This window comes from Ammospiza caudacuta, chromosome 3 (genome assembly GCF_027887145.1).
Source record: "Ammospiza caudacuta isolate bAmmCau1 chromosome 3, bAmmCau1.pri, whole genome shotgun sequence".
NCBI classification, from domain to species: Eukaryota; Metazoa; Chordata; class Aves; order Passeriformes; family Passerellidae; genus Ammospiza; species Ammospiza caudacuta.
The window spans coordinates 33,554,320-33,571,310 of record NC_080595.1 but is presented as its reverse complement, the minus strand read 5'-3'; the positions used below and the strand labels follow the sequence as shown (position 1 = coordinate 33,571,310).

General features: G+C 40.7%; 1 protein-coding gene across 1 annotated transcript in view; it reads right to left on the bottom strand.

Moving 5' to 3' along the window:
- Window positions 1-16,693, bottom strand: part of KCNK5 (potassium two pore domain channel subfamily K member 5) — a 34,804-nt gene extending 18,111 nt beyond the window's left edge. The window contains exon 1 of the mRNA XM_058802457.1: window positions 16,389-16,693. Coding sequence (XP_058658440.1) covers window positions 16,389-16,574 — 186 coding nt within the window. The 5' untranslated portion in view covers window positions 16,575-16,693. The remainder of the gene's footprint in view (window positions 1-16,388) is intronic.
- Between the last annotated feature and the right edge of the window lie 298 nt (window positions 16,694-16,991).

Sequence of the window (16,991 nt, the reverse complement as noted above, 5' to 3'; positions counted from 1 at the left end):
GAGCTGTGGGAGGGACCCCATGGCAGGGCAGGGGAACAGCTCCTCTCCCTGAGCAGTGCCAGCAGTGTGATGAGCTGACCATGGCACCCCATTCCCCATCTCCCTGAGCCACTGAGTGGGAGGAGGTAGAGCCTGTGAAGGAGGGAGGAGTTCAAGGGGAAGGTTTTTTTTAAGATTTATTTTACTTTTCATCATCCTGCTCTGATTTTGTTAGTAATAAATTCAGTTAATATCCCCAAGTTGAAACTGTTTTGCCTGTGATGGTAATTGGTGTGTGATCTCTCCCTGTCCTTATCTCAACTCACAAACTTTTCCCTGTATTTTCTCTCTCCTGTCCCGTTGCGGAGGGAAGTGCCTGGCATCCAGCCAGTATCAACCCACCACATTTTGCTATTTCATACAGTCTCCAGGACCTTCCAAAAATGTGTGTGAGTGAAGTTTTTCAGAAGAATTTGTGGTTAGATACAATGCCATTATAAATAAAACATAAGAGATAATACTGTCACACCTCCCTACCTTTATTAAGAGTAGTAGCTTAAGAATCTGTCCTGACTTTGCAGAACAGACCTGCTTTCTAACCATTCTGCCAAATGGAAAATAGTTTTCCCACACCTTCTCCCAGGCACTGATGATAGATAGTATTTTTCCACCCTTTATCTTCAGCACCACTATTTTAACACAGCACCAATTATACACATGTTAAACAATGCAGAAAGTTCTTCAGTGGACTGAGTCTCAAAAGAAACAGAGTGACAAATTTCAATCTGGGTATTTCAGGATTTTTTCCTTCTGGGTTTTTTGTTTTTGCAAGTGCAGAGTGTCTGTGGGAACAATGCTAAAATGATGAATTTGTAACAGAGACCAGGCACTTGGCTTAGTTAATCCATAACTGCTGACAACCCAGTGAAGAGAGGAAGAAATTGATTTAACATGCAAAGGGCAGTCTCACTGAAGACAGTAATACAGGCACAAGCACCTCTCTTTGTATCCTCTTACTCTTCTGCTTCCTAGTTGGTAAAATGAATGAGGGTAGAGAATGCACATTTGTCACAGGCAGAAACACTCCTTATTTCAGTCTTTTAAGTGCTCATCTGTTTTTCTTGTTTTTCAATTACAATTTAATCAGACTAAGTGATCCTTTAGAAAGGCAATCTGTTAATTAACTCATATTAGACAGCAGAAATCATGCTCTTCAATCTTAATTTATTATCCAGAAATAGCTCTCATTAGTCAGAGACAAGAAGGGGGGGAAATTTTACATACAAATTTAGAAGATATATGTTCTGCTCTGGTTTTAGCTTGTTATCTGAAGGCCATGCAATAAATCATGAATTTGGAGGAAATGTAAAGAACCATCTCTTTACATGCCTGAACCTGAAAGACACATAAAACTCTAATTGTGGCTTAAATATAATATTTATGAGTCTGGAAACTTCAGGACACAGTCCAGTGGAGACAAACTGTGAGTTTACAGATAAATTAATTCCACATAATTGTTTGGAAACAGAAAAGGTAAATAATCCTGGCAGCTATTCCCTGCTTGAATGGATAATCAAAATTAGACAAAGCATGAGCAGCATCAAACGGGATACATAAGACTCAATGATAAAAATTTTATGGCACTCTATAGTGCCAGCATTTGCTATATTGAATATTTTTTTCCTTACTTTCCCCTGCACACACTCCACTCACCACATCCTACCCCCCAATTAAAACAGACATTCATGTGCTGGCCATTTTAGTAATTCATATAGGTGTAAATGCTGATCACTGCAATGAATTCTACTCTATCTACAAAAATCCCTAGGATTGCTTCTACTTGGAGAAACAGTCTTAGTATTGTGTAATGTTCTGCAAGATTAGCTGCTCAGTCAGTGCTGGTAACTAGCACCACCACCTTTTCCTTCCCTGGTGGACACAAACATCACAAAGTGCATTGATATGCTTGAGTTTTGCAGGGAAAGTTACAGCTGAGTAATAAACCTAATCAAGAGAGCTTTCCTGAGGATATGATGCTTCCCAAGATGCAAGTGCACAGTTTTTTTTGTGTCACTTGGCATGGAGAACAAAGACTTAGAGAGAGTTTTAAAGTTAGTGGAAAATATCTTGGCAAATAATCCTGATTGAAATGATGAGAGAATTATCTCCTGTGGGACAAACAAATGGGTGGAGATCAAACTTAGCCCTCCTAGCTTCCCAACTTCTGCAGTATCTGAAAATTAACAGAAAAACAGTTCCAGGAAAGGTTCTCCATTTAATAACAGAAGGTGCCCGCCTGTAGAAGAGAACCACGGAAAACCATTTGACTTAGTTCAATTATAGGCACAACAGAGTAGCAAAATACAGTTTGAAACTCATCTAGTTTCTTTAATTTCCTACTTCAGTCTAGGCTGTAAACTTAAATCCTCCTTTAATTAGCCTGCAGTAAGAGGAGAACTCCAAAACTTCCGTATCTTGAAACTGGACCTCACTGCCCTTGAGAACAACATAGGTTTTGTCATCAATTTTATTTAAAGAAGATAAGCAAGTTGTACTGCAAAAATAAAGGGTGAGAGGAGATAGTGCTGCTTTCTTTTTACTGTATCAGAAACTATAAAGCAAGACCTCAAACAAAAACCATTTAAACAAAAATCCAGTTTGGTATAGGAATAAACAACAAAAAAATAAGTCTGAATGGAACTAAGCTGCAAAGTAAAACAGGCTCTCAATCAGGCAGTAGCTGTTAATCAAAGCATTCAGCATGGTAGTGTATAAGAACCTCCTTGCCCAAACCAAGGTCCAGATTTACAGTGATTGGTTTAGCTAATGTAAATATTTCTGCAATGTGGTGTTAGAGGTAAGATTTTGGATCTGGAATCCTTATTACTACTATAGTGCACTGAGGAGCATATTTTTGTCCTTAGTTAAATCCTCTTAGTAGGAGAGGAGGAGTTCTTCAGAGACATGTTGGGAGAAAGTGTTTATTCTTCTACCATTTTCTGTGGCTCCATTGAAAGGTGTGCAGGAGCTCTTCCTCAAGGACGGACACAGTGCGCAAGACATAAATGGTGAAGAGCAAAACAAATTACTTGGAAAGAAACTACTGATAAACAGAAGACTAATACTTTTGCAGCACGAGCTTGATTAATTTTTTCTCCTGACAGACTTCTAACAAGAAGGACTTTAAGTAAGGTTTGAGCCATACAAAATACATATAATTTCCTTTACTGAATATACTAGCACTTCTACAAAGTGGATGCATTACCCTACTGACATTGTGACTTTGTGAAGCCTTATCTTAAGGCCACATGGAAAAGAAGTACAAGTCAAGATCACTGATTTTGTAATGATAATTTGCACTCCTTATTTGTACCAAGTGCTATTCTACTGAAGGTTTACAGATGGCTGTTACGTCTACAGCTACAGACATAACACAAGAGCTGTCCTCTTCAGATTAAGCACATTTTGCATGGAAATATTCCATCTGACAATGGAAACAGAACACAGCAACATGGAATCTCAGCAACATGGTCCAGTGAGAGGTATCCCTGCCCATGGCAAGGGGGTTGGAACTGGATTATCTTTAAGGCTCCTTCCAACACAAACCATTCTATTTTTTTTTTCTTTTGCTTTGTAAGAAGCAATGCAAGAGTTACATTTGTCTTTGCAGCTTTCCATCATAAGCATCTATTTTACAAAACAGTGTTTAAAAAATAGGCAGTATAAGACATTTTCAGTCAAAACACACACACATGTTTTCTAAAAAGTCCTCACATGGTGTACAGGAGTGTTTGTGGAACCTGTTATAGTCTGCCCAGACATGATTTAGATAATACTTATTGATTTCATGGTCTGCAATGAGTTCTATGTTTTGCCTTTCTCCATCCTTGTGGAAACTTCCCATTGCTTTCCCACACTACCTTTAATGAAAGGAATGTCCTAAATCTGAGGCTTCATTTTCCATGCAGTAAAATTCAAGAATAAAATCACAGAAGGATGTTCAGCCCAAACAGGGCTGGACCTAAGCACAGATCCTCTCTAAGGCAAATTGAGGCCAAGCCACCACGTGAATTGATAGAAAAACAGAGTAGTCAGGCCTTTGAAAACATTTATTGCTCTTTCTACACCATGAAATCAAGCATGCAAACAAGCCTTGAAGAGAAAGTGAATGTAACACCACTGATCAGAAACCAAGCAGTTTTAAGATGCCACATGGTGAATTTTGAGGGGTTTTGGCAAATTGAACGATTACATTTGAATGAATAATCCCTCACTACCAACCACTGCTGTCCTGCTGCTAATTTTGCTTTGACATAACAATTAGCTAACAACATGCTTGATTAGAGACCTCCTGGCCCAGATGTATAAAATAGAAGACATGGGGTAAATTACTGTGATGAGAAAATTAATTAATTCTGCAATAACCCCCAACTTTTGGAGTAGTTTCTATTTTAGAGTGAAACATGAAGTCATTGAGATTTAGGTGGTATGAGTCCATAAAAAACCAATTTCAACAACTGGTGTTCTATTTCTATTATGCAGTTCAAATAGGTGTTACTGTTTCCTTTGGAAAAAAAAGGTCTAATGTGTAGGGAAATTAACCTCTTGGAGGCATGTCAATATTTTTACAGCATACACTGTTTAAGACTTGCTTGTGTATGATGTATAGCATGGACAGTTAATTTTCCCATAAGTCATAATTCATAGGACAAACAATGTGAGGGATATTAATGGAAAGAGATCAACAAGGTTATTTCCTTTTGTGACCTTCTGCACAGTTAAATAATACGTGAAACTCTTAATTCAGCAAATAAGTTAACTGGAACTATTTTGTCATTGCAGAGTTGAATACTGAAGCTTCCCTATTTGTGATACTTGCAGATCCTATGCTTCAGCAAACTGATGTTGCTTAATTTTATTTCCCCTTTTGATTTCTGTGCAATGGATGTAAATACCAACTGTTTTCAAGAGGCATCTGGCTTTTTTGACAGATCATGACTACAGAATTTAGCAGTTTATATTTTTCCCCTATTAATTTCAGGACCAGAGTCCAGTTTTATGAACTACTTAATAAACTATTTTGATGAAAAGCATATTCAGTGCTTTACCAGCATTCCCTTGCTCTTTTGATTAATGCAGTAATAGAAATGTTTCCTTTTCACTTTCCCAAGTTCCACATAGACATGTTCTGAAGACAAATTAACTAAAGGTTATTGCTGCATGAGAACTGCAGCTGTTCTGCAGATGCTGAGTGTCCCTACTTTTCACTGATTTACCAACACACTCATTCAGAAATAAAACCTATCAGACTATGTCATAGGTTTCATTAGTATAGCTTAATTTGGTAGACTTCTGTTTCAAAATGCTTATAACACACTTTGCCTTGGATGGAGAAAAGAAAAATAAAAAGTATTTTGACAACTTTTATGTTGCATCAGCTGAAATTTAGACACGGGAATAATCTGTAATACCAGATTAGGCTTCCTTCCTATCTGAATACATACATGGTGACTAATGTAGCCAACTCCCCTTTAGAAGGGCTTTGGAAAATGCTGTTGTCCCCATTTCAGAGATAAGAAAGTGGAAGCAGAAGAGTCAAGAGTTTAATCAAGCCCTCACACCAGCTGGTGACCTGTGTTAGGCAGGGCTAGACCAAGACAGTGTTTGCATGAGACTCTTGCAACAGAGCTGGTACCGATTGCATAAGCAGATGGTAACCCATGGAGCAGTCTGTTTCCAAAATAATACATTTCAGTTCAGTAGCAATTGATTTAAGTAGATTTAAATGAAACCAAAACAGTCCTATTGTCAATAAAAACACAGTTTACTGAGATGAATTTATAAGATGCAGAGGGGTTGGACAGAAAATGTCGATATTACACAGGAGAAGTAGAAGAGGAAACTGAGTTTAAAATGAAGCTTCCCAACACCCCCTCCCCCCCAACCTGCCATGCTCTCAGTGTATAAGAACAGTTAATTAGAACAAGTCAAAACACAAGTGATCTAAACTTGACAGCTTTGCTTACAGAGGCCCAATAAACTTCTCAACTCAGTGGGTGAACTGAAGCATAAAGTAACACTGCATACTACATTTGCTCCCATTTATAGCCATGCATTAAAATATGCTTCAGGTTAAGAAATTTACAGAAAGCTACTTGTTAAGAACGCTCTAAAAACTATTTGGTTTCTTAGGCACCAGGAGGAAAATGCCATAGACTTTTGGTTTCACAAGCACTTTTGTATTGCATCCCCAAATTTCAACACAACTTTAAAGGTCCTGTTTCTCTGAACACATGCTAGAGGCTGCTGCTGAAGCAAGCTAGTAGCACCACACACCTCATTTCCTATTTAACAACCTATCCTAACAACTTACTTGTCTAACAATTCAATGAGCTTAGACATGCTAGAATAAAAATCTTGCTTGTCCCAACAGCATCAAATAAAAAAACTGAAAGTGATCAGTTGGGCGGAGCAGAGTACTACTTGTAATAACGTTTTTAATCAGGTAGACTTAAGAACTACAGAACAGGAACAAGAAAAAGACACACTGTTGGCTATTAACTCTTTAGGGTAGTGCCTTCACTTAAGCCACCTTGGTAATCCAAACAAACAACCATGTTTCCAGGGTCAACAAAAAACTTTTCATAACTTCAACCACACCAGTCTACATCCCTATATCATTCCTGTATCAGGCAGCAGGAGGAGGAGGCAAGGCAAGGCATGCTTCCAATGTCAACAGGGACAGGATGCTCTGTATGACTAGCAAAGTGATGGGTTTATCTTAAGGGATCTTACAAGGGCAAAAACCTGCCACAGAAAGGCTCTTAGCTTTAAGACTTCTGTTATTATCCAGGGTTTAACCTGAAATAAAATGTTTTTATGTTACTTACTATAAATCTCTTCAACACTAGATTGACTGAAGACTGATCTTTGAGGAGGACTGGGGAAAGAGTGGAGGCTGCTCTGAACAAATGTTTTCAAATATAGAGATCTGCTGGCATATAGAAAGAAGAGTAATCAGTAACTGAGATAACAGACTAGGAAACAGTCTGACCTAGACACTCTCAGACCCGTAATAGCTTGGTTTGCCTAGAGCTGGGTGAGTGTATTATACTGGCAATTACATCAGTTTGCTGCTAAAAGATAGCTGCACATTAGAACATTTCTTAAACACAGTTGTGTCCCCTTTTTATTTGCAGTAATTGTATAACATTAAAAATAACACAAATAACATTAAAAACCATATACACAACATATGCAAGAGAACACAATCTTCTGCTATTTTAATACATTTCGCACTACAGTAGTAGTAGCACTTACAGTAGTAAGTACACAGAAGGGGCTTTCTTACCAAGGGAGCTTCCAACCACTAACTGACAGAAAGTAGAACAGATACTGCTTCAGTCATTCTCCAATCATCTTTTCAGTCCTGTACCACATCTAGTTCCTGGTCAAACCCCACAAGTAAAACAGAAATTGCATGAATCTTGTAGAAAGGATTTTAACTAAGTGAAAAAGTAAGCTTAGTCAACTGAAAAATCTTTCCACTTTAAAACTACCATGCACACTTTCAGATTCACAAAATTTCCCGTCCATTTGCAGGTTTCCCCTGAACAGCTAACACAAGACAAATTGCAGACAAAGAGTAACGTAAAACATTGAAGTGTGGTAGGTTATTAACAGACTCTGTGCTCCATCACTTCTCAACTGTCCCATCCCTGAGGATGCATGCAAGCCAAACCACTTTGTCACCCTCTTGCTACTGTATTGAAGGCAAGAGCGATCAAGTGGCAGAAGTACCATAGTTGTTGCCTTCTGCTACTCTTCTCCTTCCTAGCCAGATTTCCTGCAACTGACATCTGTGACTGTTCAGCAGCATCGAGTACCTTCTCTGAAGCTGAGACAGAGCAAGCCCTCCATACATTTCTAAGTAGAGAACTCTCAAGCTTAAAAGCTGCTCACATACAAGATGCTAAGGAAGTCAACAAAACCACAGAAAAGCTGCATTGTCTCAAGTAAGTGAGACGGTTTTTCCAAGATGCACAGAATTCAGCTAAAAACACCTACTCAATATCTAGCATGAAACTACTTTATGACAGTGATTCTCCACTAGGAGACAAGAAGTAGCCAGCTGTGAGAACATCCGTCCAAATAACCAATTGTCTAATTGTAGCAGAGCTGAACAAGCATTATTAAAACATGCAAATAATGCCAAGGTACCTTCAAAGTTTGAACTATATTTTACTTCCCCTAAATATAAAATAAAGACATCTATTCTCATTTCATTAATCAAGTTGACAGCTTTAGGACCTTGCAGAGACTATGTAACAACTTCATGAAAAAGCATTGTTATCCTATAGTCACAATCCAGTTAAGACACTACCAGAAAATCTAGTATTACTGTAACAAATAATGTAGAGACACAATAAAGATGACTACTGGGTTTGCTGCTAAACAGAAGCAACTTCAAAATTTTTTGCTCTCTCTCCCTTTCCTTGCCTTCCACCTGAAAAGCCATGAAAAAACTTGGAAACAGGCCAGGGGCATTCTAAAAAGGCAATTGATAGTGACACAGGTGAAAAATTTTCAGAGTGCACTGATAAAAATAAGAAAGAGTGAAGCATAAACTCCAGTGCCCTTCAAAAACCCTTGTGCCAACACGGCAAGCACTGATTGCCCTCTGTCATTCTGCAGTCACGTACACACCACTTAGACAGGCCTGAAGCCTTAACTGGCAGGTTATCATAGATCAACTATTTAACTTGATTTTAAAATATTTGCATTACAGTCTGTAGCTGGTTAACAGCCACTGTAAGAGCCGAGCATGTGGCAGGTTGAGCGCTCCAGCCAGACGAATGCAAGAGAGGCTAAGGGAGAAGTCGGTATCACAGTGAGCTTGATTAAACCCTTCTCTTTGTTCAGCTGCTTGGCTCCAAACACCTCCTCTGTTTCTTTGGTGCCTGGAGGAGACTCATCAGCCTGCCTTCCATTACAGGCCAGAACCAATCTACTCACAAACTGCCGTTTCTCTAGCGAGGGACCAAACATGACTCTTGAGCAACTTTTCTCCACAGCTTTTTTTCTCATTAAGAGTAGGCTGGGAGTAGCAAAGAAGAGCAGCAATATGTGCATTTGGAGGTCACACAGAGAAGTCATCACTGATAATTTGATATTTTAGTCAGGCCATCAAAAATACTGTATCATAGCTGGCTTTGCTTTCTACCTCGGGACCTTCACAACCATTTGCAGAATTATTTTCAAGTTCCATCAGCTATTACTCACTCGCTGCCATTATCTGACAATCTTGTGACTTACTTTGCAGTCCAACTGAATGTTAACTGTCACTGTTGTTAGGAAGTATCAGAATACAGAGACCTGTGATAGGTTCAACTGGAACATTTTTGCACCTCTTGCTGTCTCAAAGAGACATATAGGTCTAGGGGTTTTGTTTCTCAGCAGTTGGAAACTGCTTGCACAGTATTTCCAAGATGCCAACACAGAACAAAGTCAGTTTAGTGTTTGCCAGTTTGCTCAATCACAATCTGTGTCTACCTTTTCATTAAGGCAGAAATACAGTCCTACAGACAGGCTGATCTGTAGAAATCGACCCCGCAACAGAGGTTAAAAAACCCATGTCTATTGTAAGAAACACTACAGATACACATATGGTTAGAAAAAGAAACACAACCTATTATTTGTTTCCTACTTCAATTTTATCACTCACATTTCTTTCTCTTAAGAAAATCTGTGTATGAGGTTTGATTTTTCAGAAGCTATTCTGCACCCAAGAGTGTATTTGATCCACTCGAGTTCACACAACACAATGCAGGGGGGAAAGAAAAAAAAAAAAGAATCACTTCCCTACTGTTTTGACTGTAAATAGAGCTACTAGGGCAATACATGCCTAGGAATAATCTCTCCTGCCTACAATTCAAGAACCTGGTGTTTTAAAGAAAAGATCTACCAATACTAGAACCAGCAGTGATGATGAGGGACCTGACACAATCAAGACAGAAAAAAAAGGAAGATAAAGCTCCTTCAAGCCCAAGGCATCCCCTCAGCAGACAGAGCTAGCAAAAATGCAGAGTACGTATTACATGCTTATTTTGAAAATTAATCAGCCTCAAAGTGTGGCTCTCCTGAGGATGTCAGTAGCACCACAGGTGGTGCTTCAGGATTTTAATTTAACTGAAGAGGGCAACTCTTCCACTCCTCCTGTTACCGCGTTCTGTTAGATACTACAGAGCAGATTCAGTTTGTGATGAGCTCAGCTTGGACTAAACAAAGCCCAAGGACATACTGCTATTCCAACCTACTCCAGGAAGAAATTTAACTACATGTTCCCATGCATTCAATCCACAGAATCAAACAAGTGCCAGGACAAAATAAAACCTCTGCAAATCACAGGCACTGTGATCAGCAGATCCACAGCACCAAAGTGCACAAGCATTCTCCTTTGCTCTCCAGCTGATCAGATTATTTACTCTCACTTGCAATCCAGCTTGTTTCTGGGTTGTGTATTATTATGGTGGCATCTAATTGCACTACCAGCAAGGAAAACAACTGTTCTGAAAGTCAACAGCATTCAGAGAAAAGCAAAACAATTCATTGTGTTTAATTATTAATACACAGCAAAAACAACTATTTGTTTTTAAGAAGGAAATCTGTACTAACTCATCCTTACAGTGTATCTTCACTGGCTACAGAAGGTATCTTGCAAAAACCATATATACAGTATGAACCAAAGCATAGAACAAGCTGTGATAACTTGCAAAACTACTTGCATGCCATGGTCTCTGGAGCAGAGCTTGCCAAAAGCACACCTAGTAGCAGAAGGTAACACAAACATTCAGTTCTACAGTAACAGAAAGACAGCATACTAGGAACACTCAAAGATTAAGTTCATAACAGGAAAAAGGAAAAGCCCATAGCAGAAAAATTATGGCTTCTGATCGATTGCTATTGCTCCATCAGCAGAGTTGCAGTGTATGCACTATCAGCTTTGTTTAACTATGTTCCAAGAAAGTTCAAACAATTTAATGGTTAAACAGGGAAAAAGGGAAAAAAAAAGAAAACACAACAGAAAAGCATGCCTGCTTACATTTGGTTTCCTGTGTAGAAACACACAGAGAAAAGCTGTGGGGTAACGCAGCTGGACAGCAGCAGGAATTTCTTTGCAGAAAGGGCTGTTAAGCATTGGAATGGACTACCCAGGAAGGTGCTGGAGTCACCATCACTGGAGGCATTCAAGAAACAACTGGACATGGCACCCAGTGCCAGAGTCCACTTGACAAGTTGGTGTTTGGTCAAAGGTTGGACTCGATGATCTCAGAGATTTTCTCCAACCCTAGCAATTCTGTACTGCCTGTCCTCAATTCTTCTCTAATGCTGCAGTGGCAGTAACCCTAAGTCACACTCTGAGGCATCTTAGTGAACAGTGGTCCTACATTTTCATCTCAGTTCATAGCTGCTGAATTTGGACTATGCGTAATTAAGATATAAATTTGAACAATCTAGGAATACCTTCCTCATATGCATAAGCCTTAATTTACACTGTCAAGCTTTTGTATGAAAGATATTAGAAGTAGTTAACAACTTTGTTTCATTGGCAGTCACTTGTCCTTCTTTGAAAGATGCTCAGCTTATGAAAAATGCTTCGCCTTGAAAGAGACAAGTCAACTGGCATTCCAGATAATTAATTCAGTCCCCTATTTATCCACCCCACCTTCAATATTTCCAATGGAAGGGATCAGGATGGTAAAGAGCAAACAAATAAACCCAAGTAAGTCTAGAATCTCATTTATCCATCTCCTGAAGAGCACAAAAAAGAGAAAATATTATGAAAAAGATGCCCGTATTAACTTTACATTGAAAAACAAATCACTTGATAAAGCCTAAGCAAAAGCCATCATCTCTGTTACATGTTGAATAAAGCATTGAAAACCTAGTTCAAGTTTTTAAGAAAACTTTAGTTTTTCTAGTTTGCAGACTCTCTCAAAAATGTTGCACATAGATTTAAACCTTGAGGTAGCAGCTTGAAATTAAAGCAACGTGGGAAGCAATGTTTGGAATGAGAGAATATTCTTAAATTTTCACAATTTGAGATAAATTCCAAGAATATTCAAGCAAGCTTCACCATCTTCAAACACAAACCAAAATCCTGGAAATGCACCTGCAGGTACTTGAAAAAAGTGAAGACACTTTAAAAACCAGGGGAGAAACTAGTATTAATCCACTTTACTGTTATTTTCTTCAGCATAAACCATGTGCCATGTATATTACAGCAGCCCTCCTTAAAAGTTTTCTAAAATGTTTGTTCACAGCACTGGGCTTTAAGTCTAAACATCTTGGTTTCTAAAGTTATATCTCAGGTCTGCTTAGAGTCTTACACGCTTCTCAAATAAAGACTCCAACTACAGGCAGCAGTTTCTCTTTTCATTTTATTGCTGTTTTGAAAGCAACCATTTTCACTCATCTGCAAATGATTCCCTTTCTTTTCACCAGCCTTGCTGTTTATCAGTGGGACTGGGATCATTTTTCAATGACTCTGGTGGGCAAGTAGAAGATTTCCTGGTAAATAAGACGTGGCCCAGGGTAGGCAAACCTTTGCTCATGTGAGCAGGCAAAATTGAGGGTCAAGAGGGCACCTCCTTTCATGAATAGCTCCTTTATCATTAAAGCTGATGTTTCACAACCAGGATGGAGCAATAAAGAGTAAAAGTAAGGAACTGGAAGAGAGGGAAATGACCAAATCACCTTGTATTTGGTTCAGCCTTCCAAACTCCCTCCTACAGCAGGGTAGATAAAAGTGTCATCACTGGATCCCTGCTTTGCTGCCCTTTCTAAAGAGTCCCAGGACTTAGGGCCACTGAAACAAGTGGCAATGACAAGCCACAGAATTGTATCAACAGACAAAGCTGTTACACTACTTTTAAGATCCTACAATGACGATAAATATGATATAATGACATTAATACTAACAATGTTAATTTCTGCACACATTCCAAAGAGTTATGAGACTTCTCTTCCAAAATAATTGAACATAGAGATGGGAGATTACACAGCTCCTTCTGTCAATACACAGTTGTGGTTGAGGGTCTTTGGAGGCTTAAATAATGTGAATAATGTGGCATCTCAGCCACATTTATATCTGAGCAATCATCTCTACCAGAAGAACATGGACAAGCAGAAACCAGCCTATACACTGCCCAGGGTGAGTTACCTTTAAAATCAGGGTCCACATAACGTTACTCTGAGAAGTGTTTAAGTACTTTACCTCTTACAGTTATGATAAATAGTATGGTACTTTCAACAATCAAAAGCAAATGGATTCTTCACACAAGAGACTCCTAAAAGTTGCTTCTAAGCAAGTTTATTTTTAGGCATTTCTCAGGATGGAGGGAAAAGGCTTTCTTTTTAGCATATCCTACAATACTTAGCTTGTAAATTTTTGCAAGTGTCTTAAACACATTTCAATAAACATTTATTGTGGTGTATTTCTTTTGTAATACATTGTGAAATTTTTATTACAGAATATAAACTTTAGACAGTATTTGATCAAATACAGCCTACTTCAAAATCAGTCAAACTCTTGGTACAGAGATGCTGGTCTGTACGTGAGCTGAGCATCTGTGCTGATAACCTATTTGTCTTTTTAAGTGCTCAAGATCAATGCTACAGATCTGGCTTTGTAGCCATTCCACACAGTTTCCATTGCACTTACAGCTAGCATTAGGCTCAAAGGAACACACGAGCTAACCTGGGTGGGGAACAAGGGCAGCAGAGAGACCGGTCTCTGAATAAGTCAGTCCTTGTCACCTTTCAGGCTGCTTCTGGAAACAAAATTGGTATTGTTAGTCCAACTTGAACATTTCTTGGCATCCTTTCATTTTGCCAACACCCATTTAAAATTCTACAGTTGGTGATATTTGCTGAAGAACTTTATCCAGTATGTTTTAAATGGGGGTCTTAAATAGAACATCAGAGAAGTAACAGCAAAGCTCAACATGGCTCTGTAAAGTCACAAGAGTATCAGTGGGGACCAACATCAGAGTGAAATAAAAGGCTTCAAGATGAAATTACCTATTAAAAAAGAGACAACAGCAGAAAAATTAGTTAAACCACGCAAAATCCCAAGCACAACTTTAGGGAGTCCTTGTAAGAAGCTAGAAGAGGAGGCTCAGAGGAACAAGATAGCAGTGGGGATGAGGATGAGTGGGGAGGTGTTAAAAGCCCATTTTTAAAATCAAGATGTTCTGGTTGTGAATAGAGAATAAATTTGGAGGTTATTAACAGAAGAGGATGATCAGGTTTTGTGAAAGAGATGCAAACACTGTTTTAAAGATTCGGCAGAACCCAACAGAAGCAGCATTGAGTGGCTGAGAAAGGACAACTACAAAGACTATTTCTGATATTCTTTACAGCTTATTTAGGACAGAATCCTGACGTCTTACATGATTCCCCCCCCAATCAGTTAGCTTCAGCTAGGTTAGATTTCACCCAACCATTGTCCTCTGGCAGATATGACACACTCCCCTCTTTCCCACCACTTCTTACATAGAACTGGAATACGAACAGGCACAAAACTACAACTCTAAAAGAGAGCAGGCAGTAAAGTTTGCAGTTACCAATAACTACGAAATAAAGGCATTTACATTTGAGGAAACCTGAACTTAGGATGACAACAGAATTTCTATGTGGGATCATCAGACTAGCAAGACTGGACATGGAAAGTAGGATAGGATTGGAAGAAGTGCAGAGGGAAACCTCAAACCACGTATGATATTATCAGCAGGAGCTAATGCATTGGAGAGGAAAGGCCCTCCACACTTTTTCATTATCATCTTGTATTTTAAGAAAAAAAAAAAACAAAACCAAAAAACCCCCCAACTTTCTGCCACTTCAGGATTCATTGTGATACTCATAATGGGACAAAACCACCAAACATAAAACCCCGTTAATGATTCCCTCATACCAACATAATTTTCATAATAAATTAAGGCAGAATGTAGATCTTGCATTATGTCTGCAGCAAGTTAAGCGTGCCAGGCACATCCCAATCCAAACAATGCTTTTTTTTTTTCCTTGAGGACATTAAAACAGGTTTGGGATATAATCTAGAGTAAGATTTCATTAAGACTCCAGAACAACAAAAACCTACTCCAAACACATAGCATGTCTTTCATTTTTCAACGTCTCTTTATAGTTTCAAGCCTCTATCCACCTGCTCCACTAAATACCACTGACACTTAGCGGGGCACTAAGACGGGAACAATAAGGTCATTGCCATCAGAACGCTCTGCTATCTGAAGCAGACAGAAGGAAGCCACCAACCGAAGAAAAAGAACTTTAACCACAAACTTTTAGGATAAAGAATCCATACTCTTCCAAGCTTGCATAGTATCGATTACACCAAGAAAACTAATGAGCCACTTCTCCATTCTTCTGTATATGAGCATTTTAATCGACTTTTAGTGAATTTGAAAATCAAATAATTTTATTAAAAATCCAAACATAATGAACAGCAAATCTTACTCGGTATAAACATTTCTGAAATAAAAGTCCCAAATGGCTCACTCTCACCACTGGAGCCCCACACATCTGGGCAGTCTGTGTTTCATAGTTCACTACTGCTTACCACGACATTTTAACAGATTCCACATCCATAAGAAGGCATTAACTAAGTTTATATAGCTCTCGGATTTAATACACGCTATCGATTAAGAATTAGGTTTGAAGAGCAATCTGCCGGATTATCAACTCCTTATGGCTTGGGAAAAAGTCAGTCTCCTAGAGTATAACAGCGCAGGAGTTGCGAGCATCCCTCCGTGCGAGCCGGGCACCCTTTCCTCCCGTTACCCCGACTGACCCGCGGGACCCCCAGGCACTTCTCCAGCATTTAGTACGGGAAGAAATTAAAAAGAGAAAGGGAAGAAAATCAGACCAAACACAAGAGGATCGAGACACTTGGCTTCACCTTCCCTTCCTCTTAACACAACATCCATTGAGGCAGAAGGAGCCACCGTGGGTGCTAAAACAAGAGCCGCATTCACGGGCGCCGGGTTGAGCAGCGGGCGGCACCTCTGGGCCGGCCCGCTGAAAATCAACCCCCAGCTCCTTTAGGACTCAGAGGGAAAGAGTAAGCTTTGTCATTAAGTAGTTAGGAACGATTAAGAGGTTTCCCTACGCTCCCGCTCCAGGGACAGGTTTTCGGCACCGGGCTTTGTGAAGGCACAGACATGGTCGGGCTGTGCCGGGTCCCGGCTGCTTCCTCAGCCCGCTCGCCCACGGGCGCGGGGTCTTCCGCTCCAGGGCGCCCGCCAGCACCTGCTGCTGCTGCCGCCGCTGCTGCCTCCGGCACCCCCGGCCCTAACCCCGGTTCCCGCCCCGGCGGCGCCCGCTGTACCTACCTGCAGGATCCTGTCCAGACCCTCTTGGCCCAGGCAAGGGAACTGCTTGAGCAGCTCTGTCTTCTGCCGCTTGTAGTTGTCGGTAGCCGAGCGCCAGTGGGGCTCCTCCAGCACCTCGAAGATCGCCGCCCCAATGGACAGGTAGAAGATGATGGCCGAGGTCAACAAGGGGCCCCTGTCCACCATGGTGCTGGCGGCGGGCAAGGAGGGCAGGCGGGCGGAGTGCGGCGGGTGGGCGAGCCGGGGCGTGTGCCCCGCGCTGCGGCCGTGGGTGCCCAAAGCCGCCCAGTCCTTCCCCTGACACCTCTTCCTACCCCGGCCGTCTGCGGTACCTCCGCTCCCGGCTTCTGCTGCGTTCCCTTAGAGTCTTCCACACTCCCCTTCCACACTCCCCTCCCACTCTCTCCTCCTCCCTCCACTCCCCCCGGGCTGTCTCCTTCTCCTAGTTTTCTCCTCCCTCCAGAACAGCGATTTGAATCTGGGGCTCTCCCGCTTCCTCTCTTCCCCCCGCCCGCGCATGCGGCGCTGCCGCCGGGGAGCGGCCGCCCGGGGCGCGGCGGGACCCGGCCCGCGGCCCGGCCGGGGGCGGGCGATCCCCGCGGC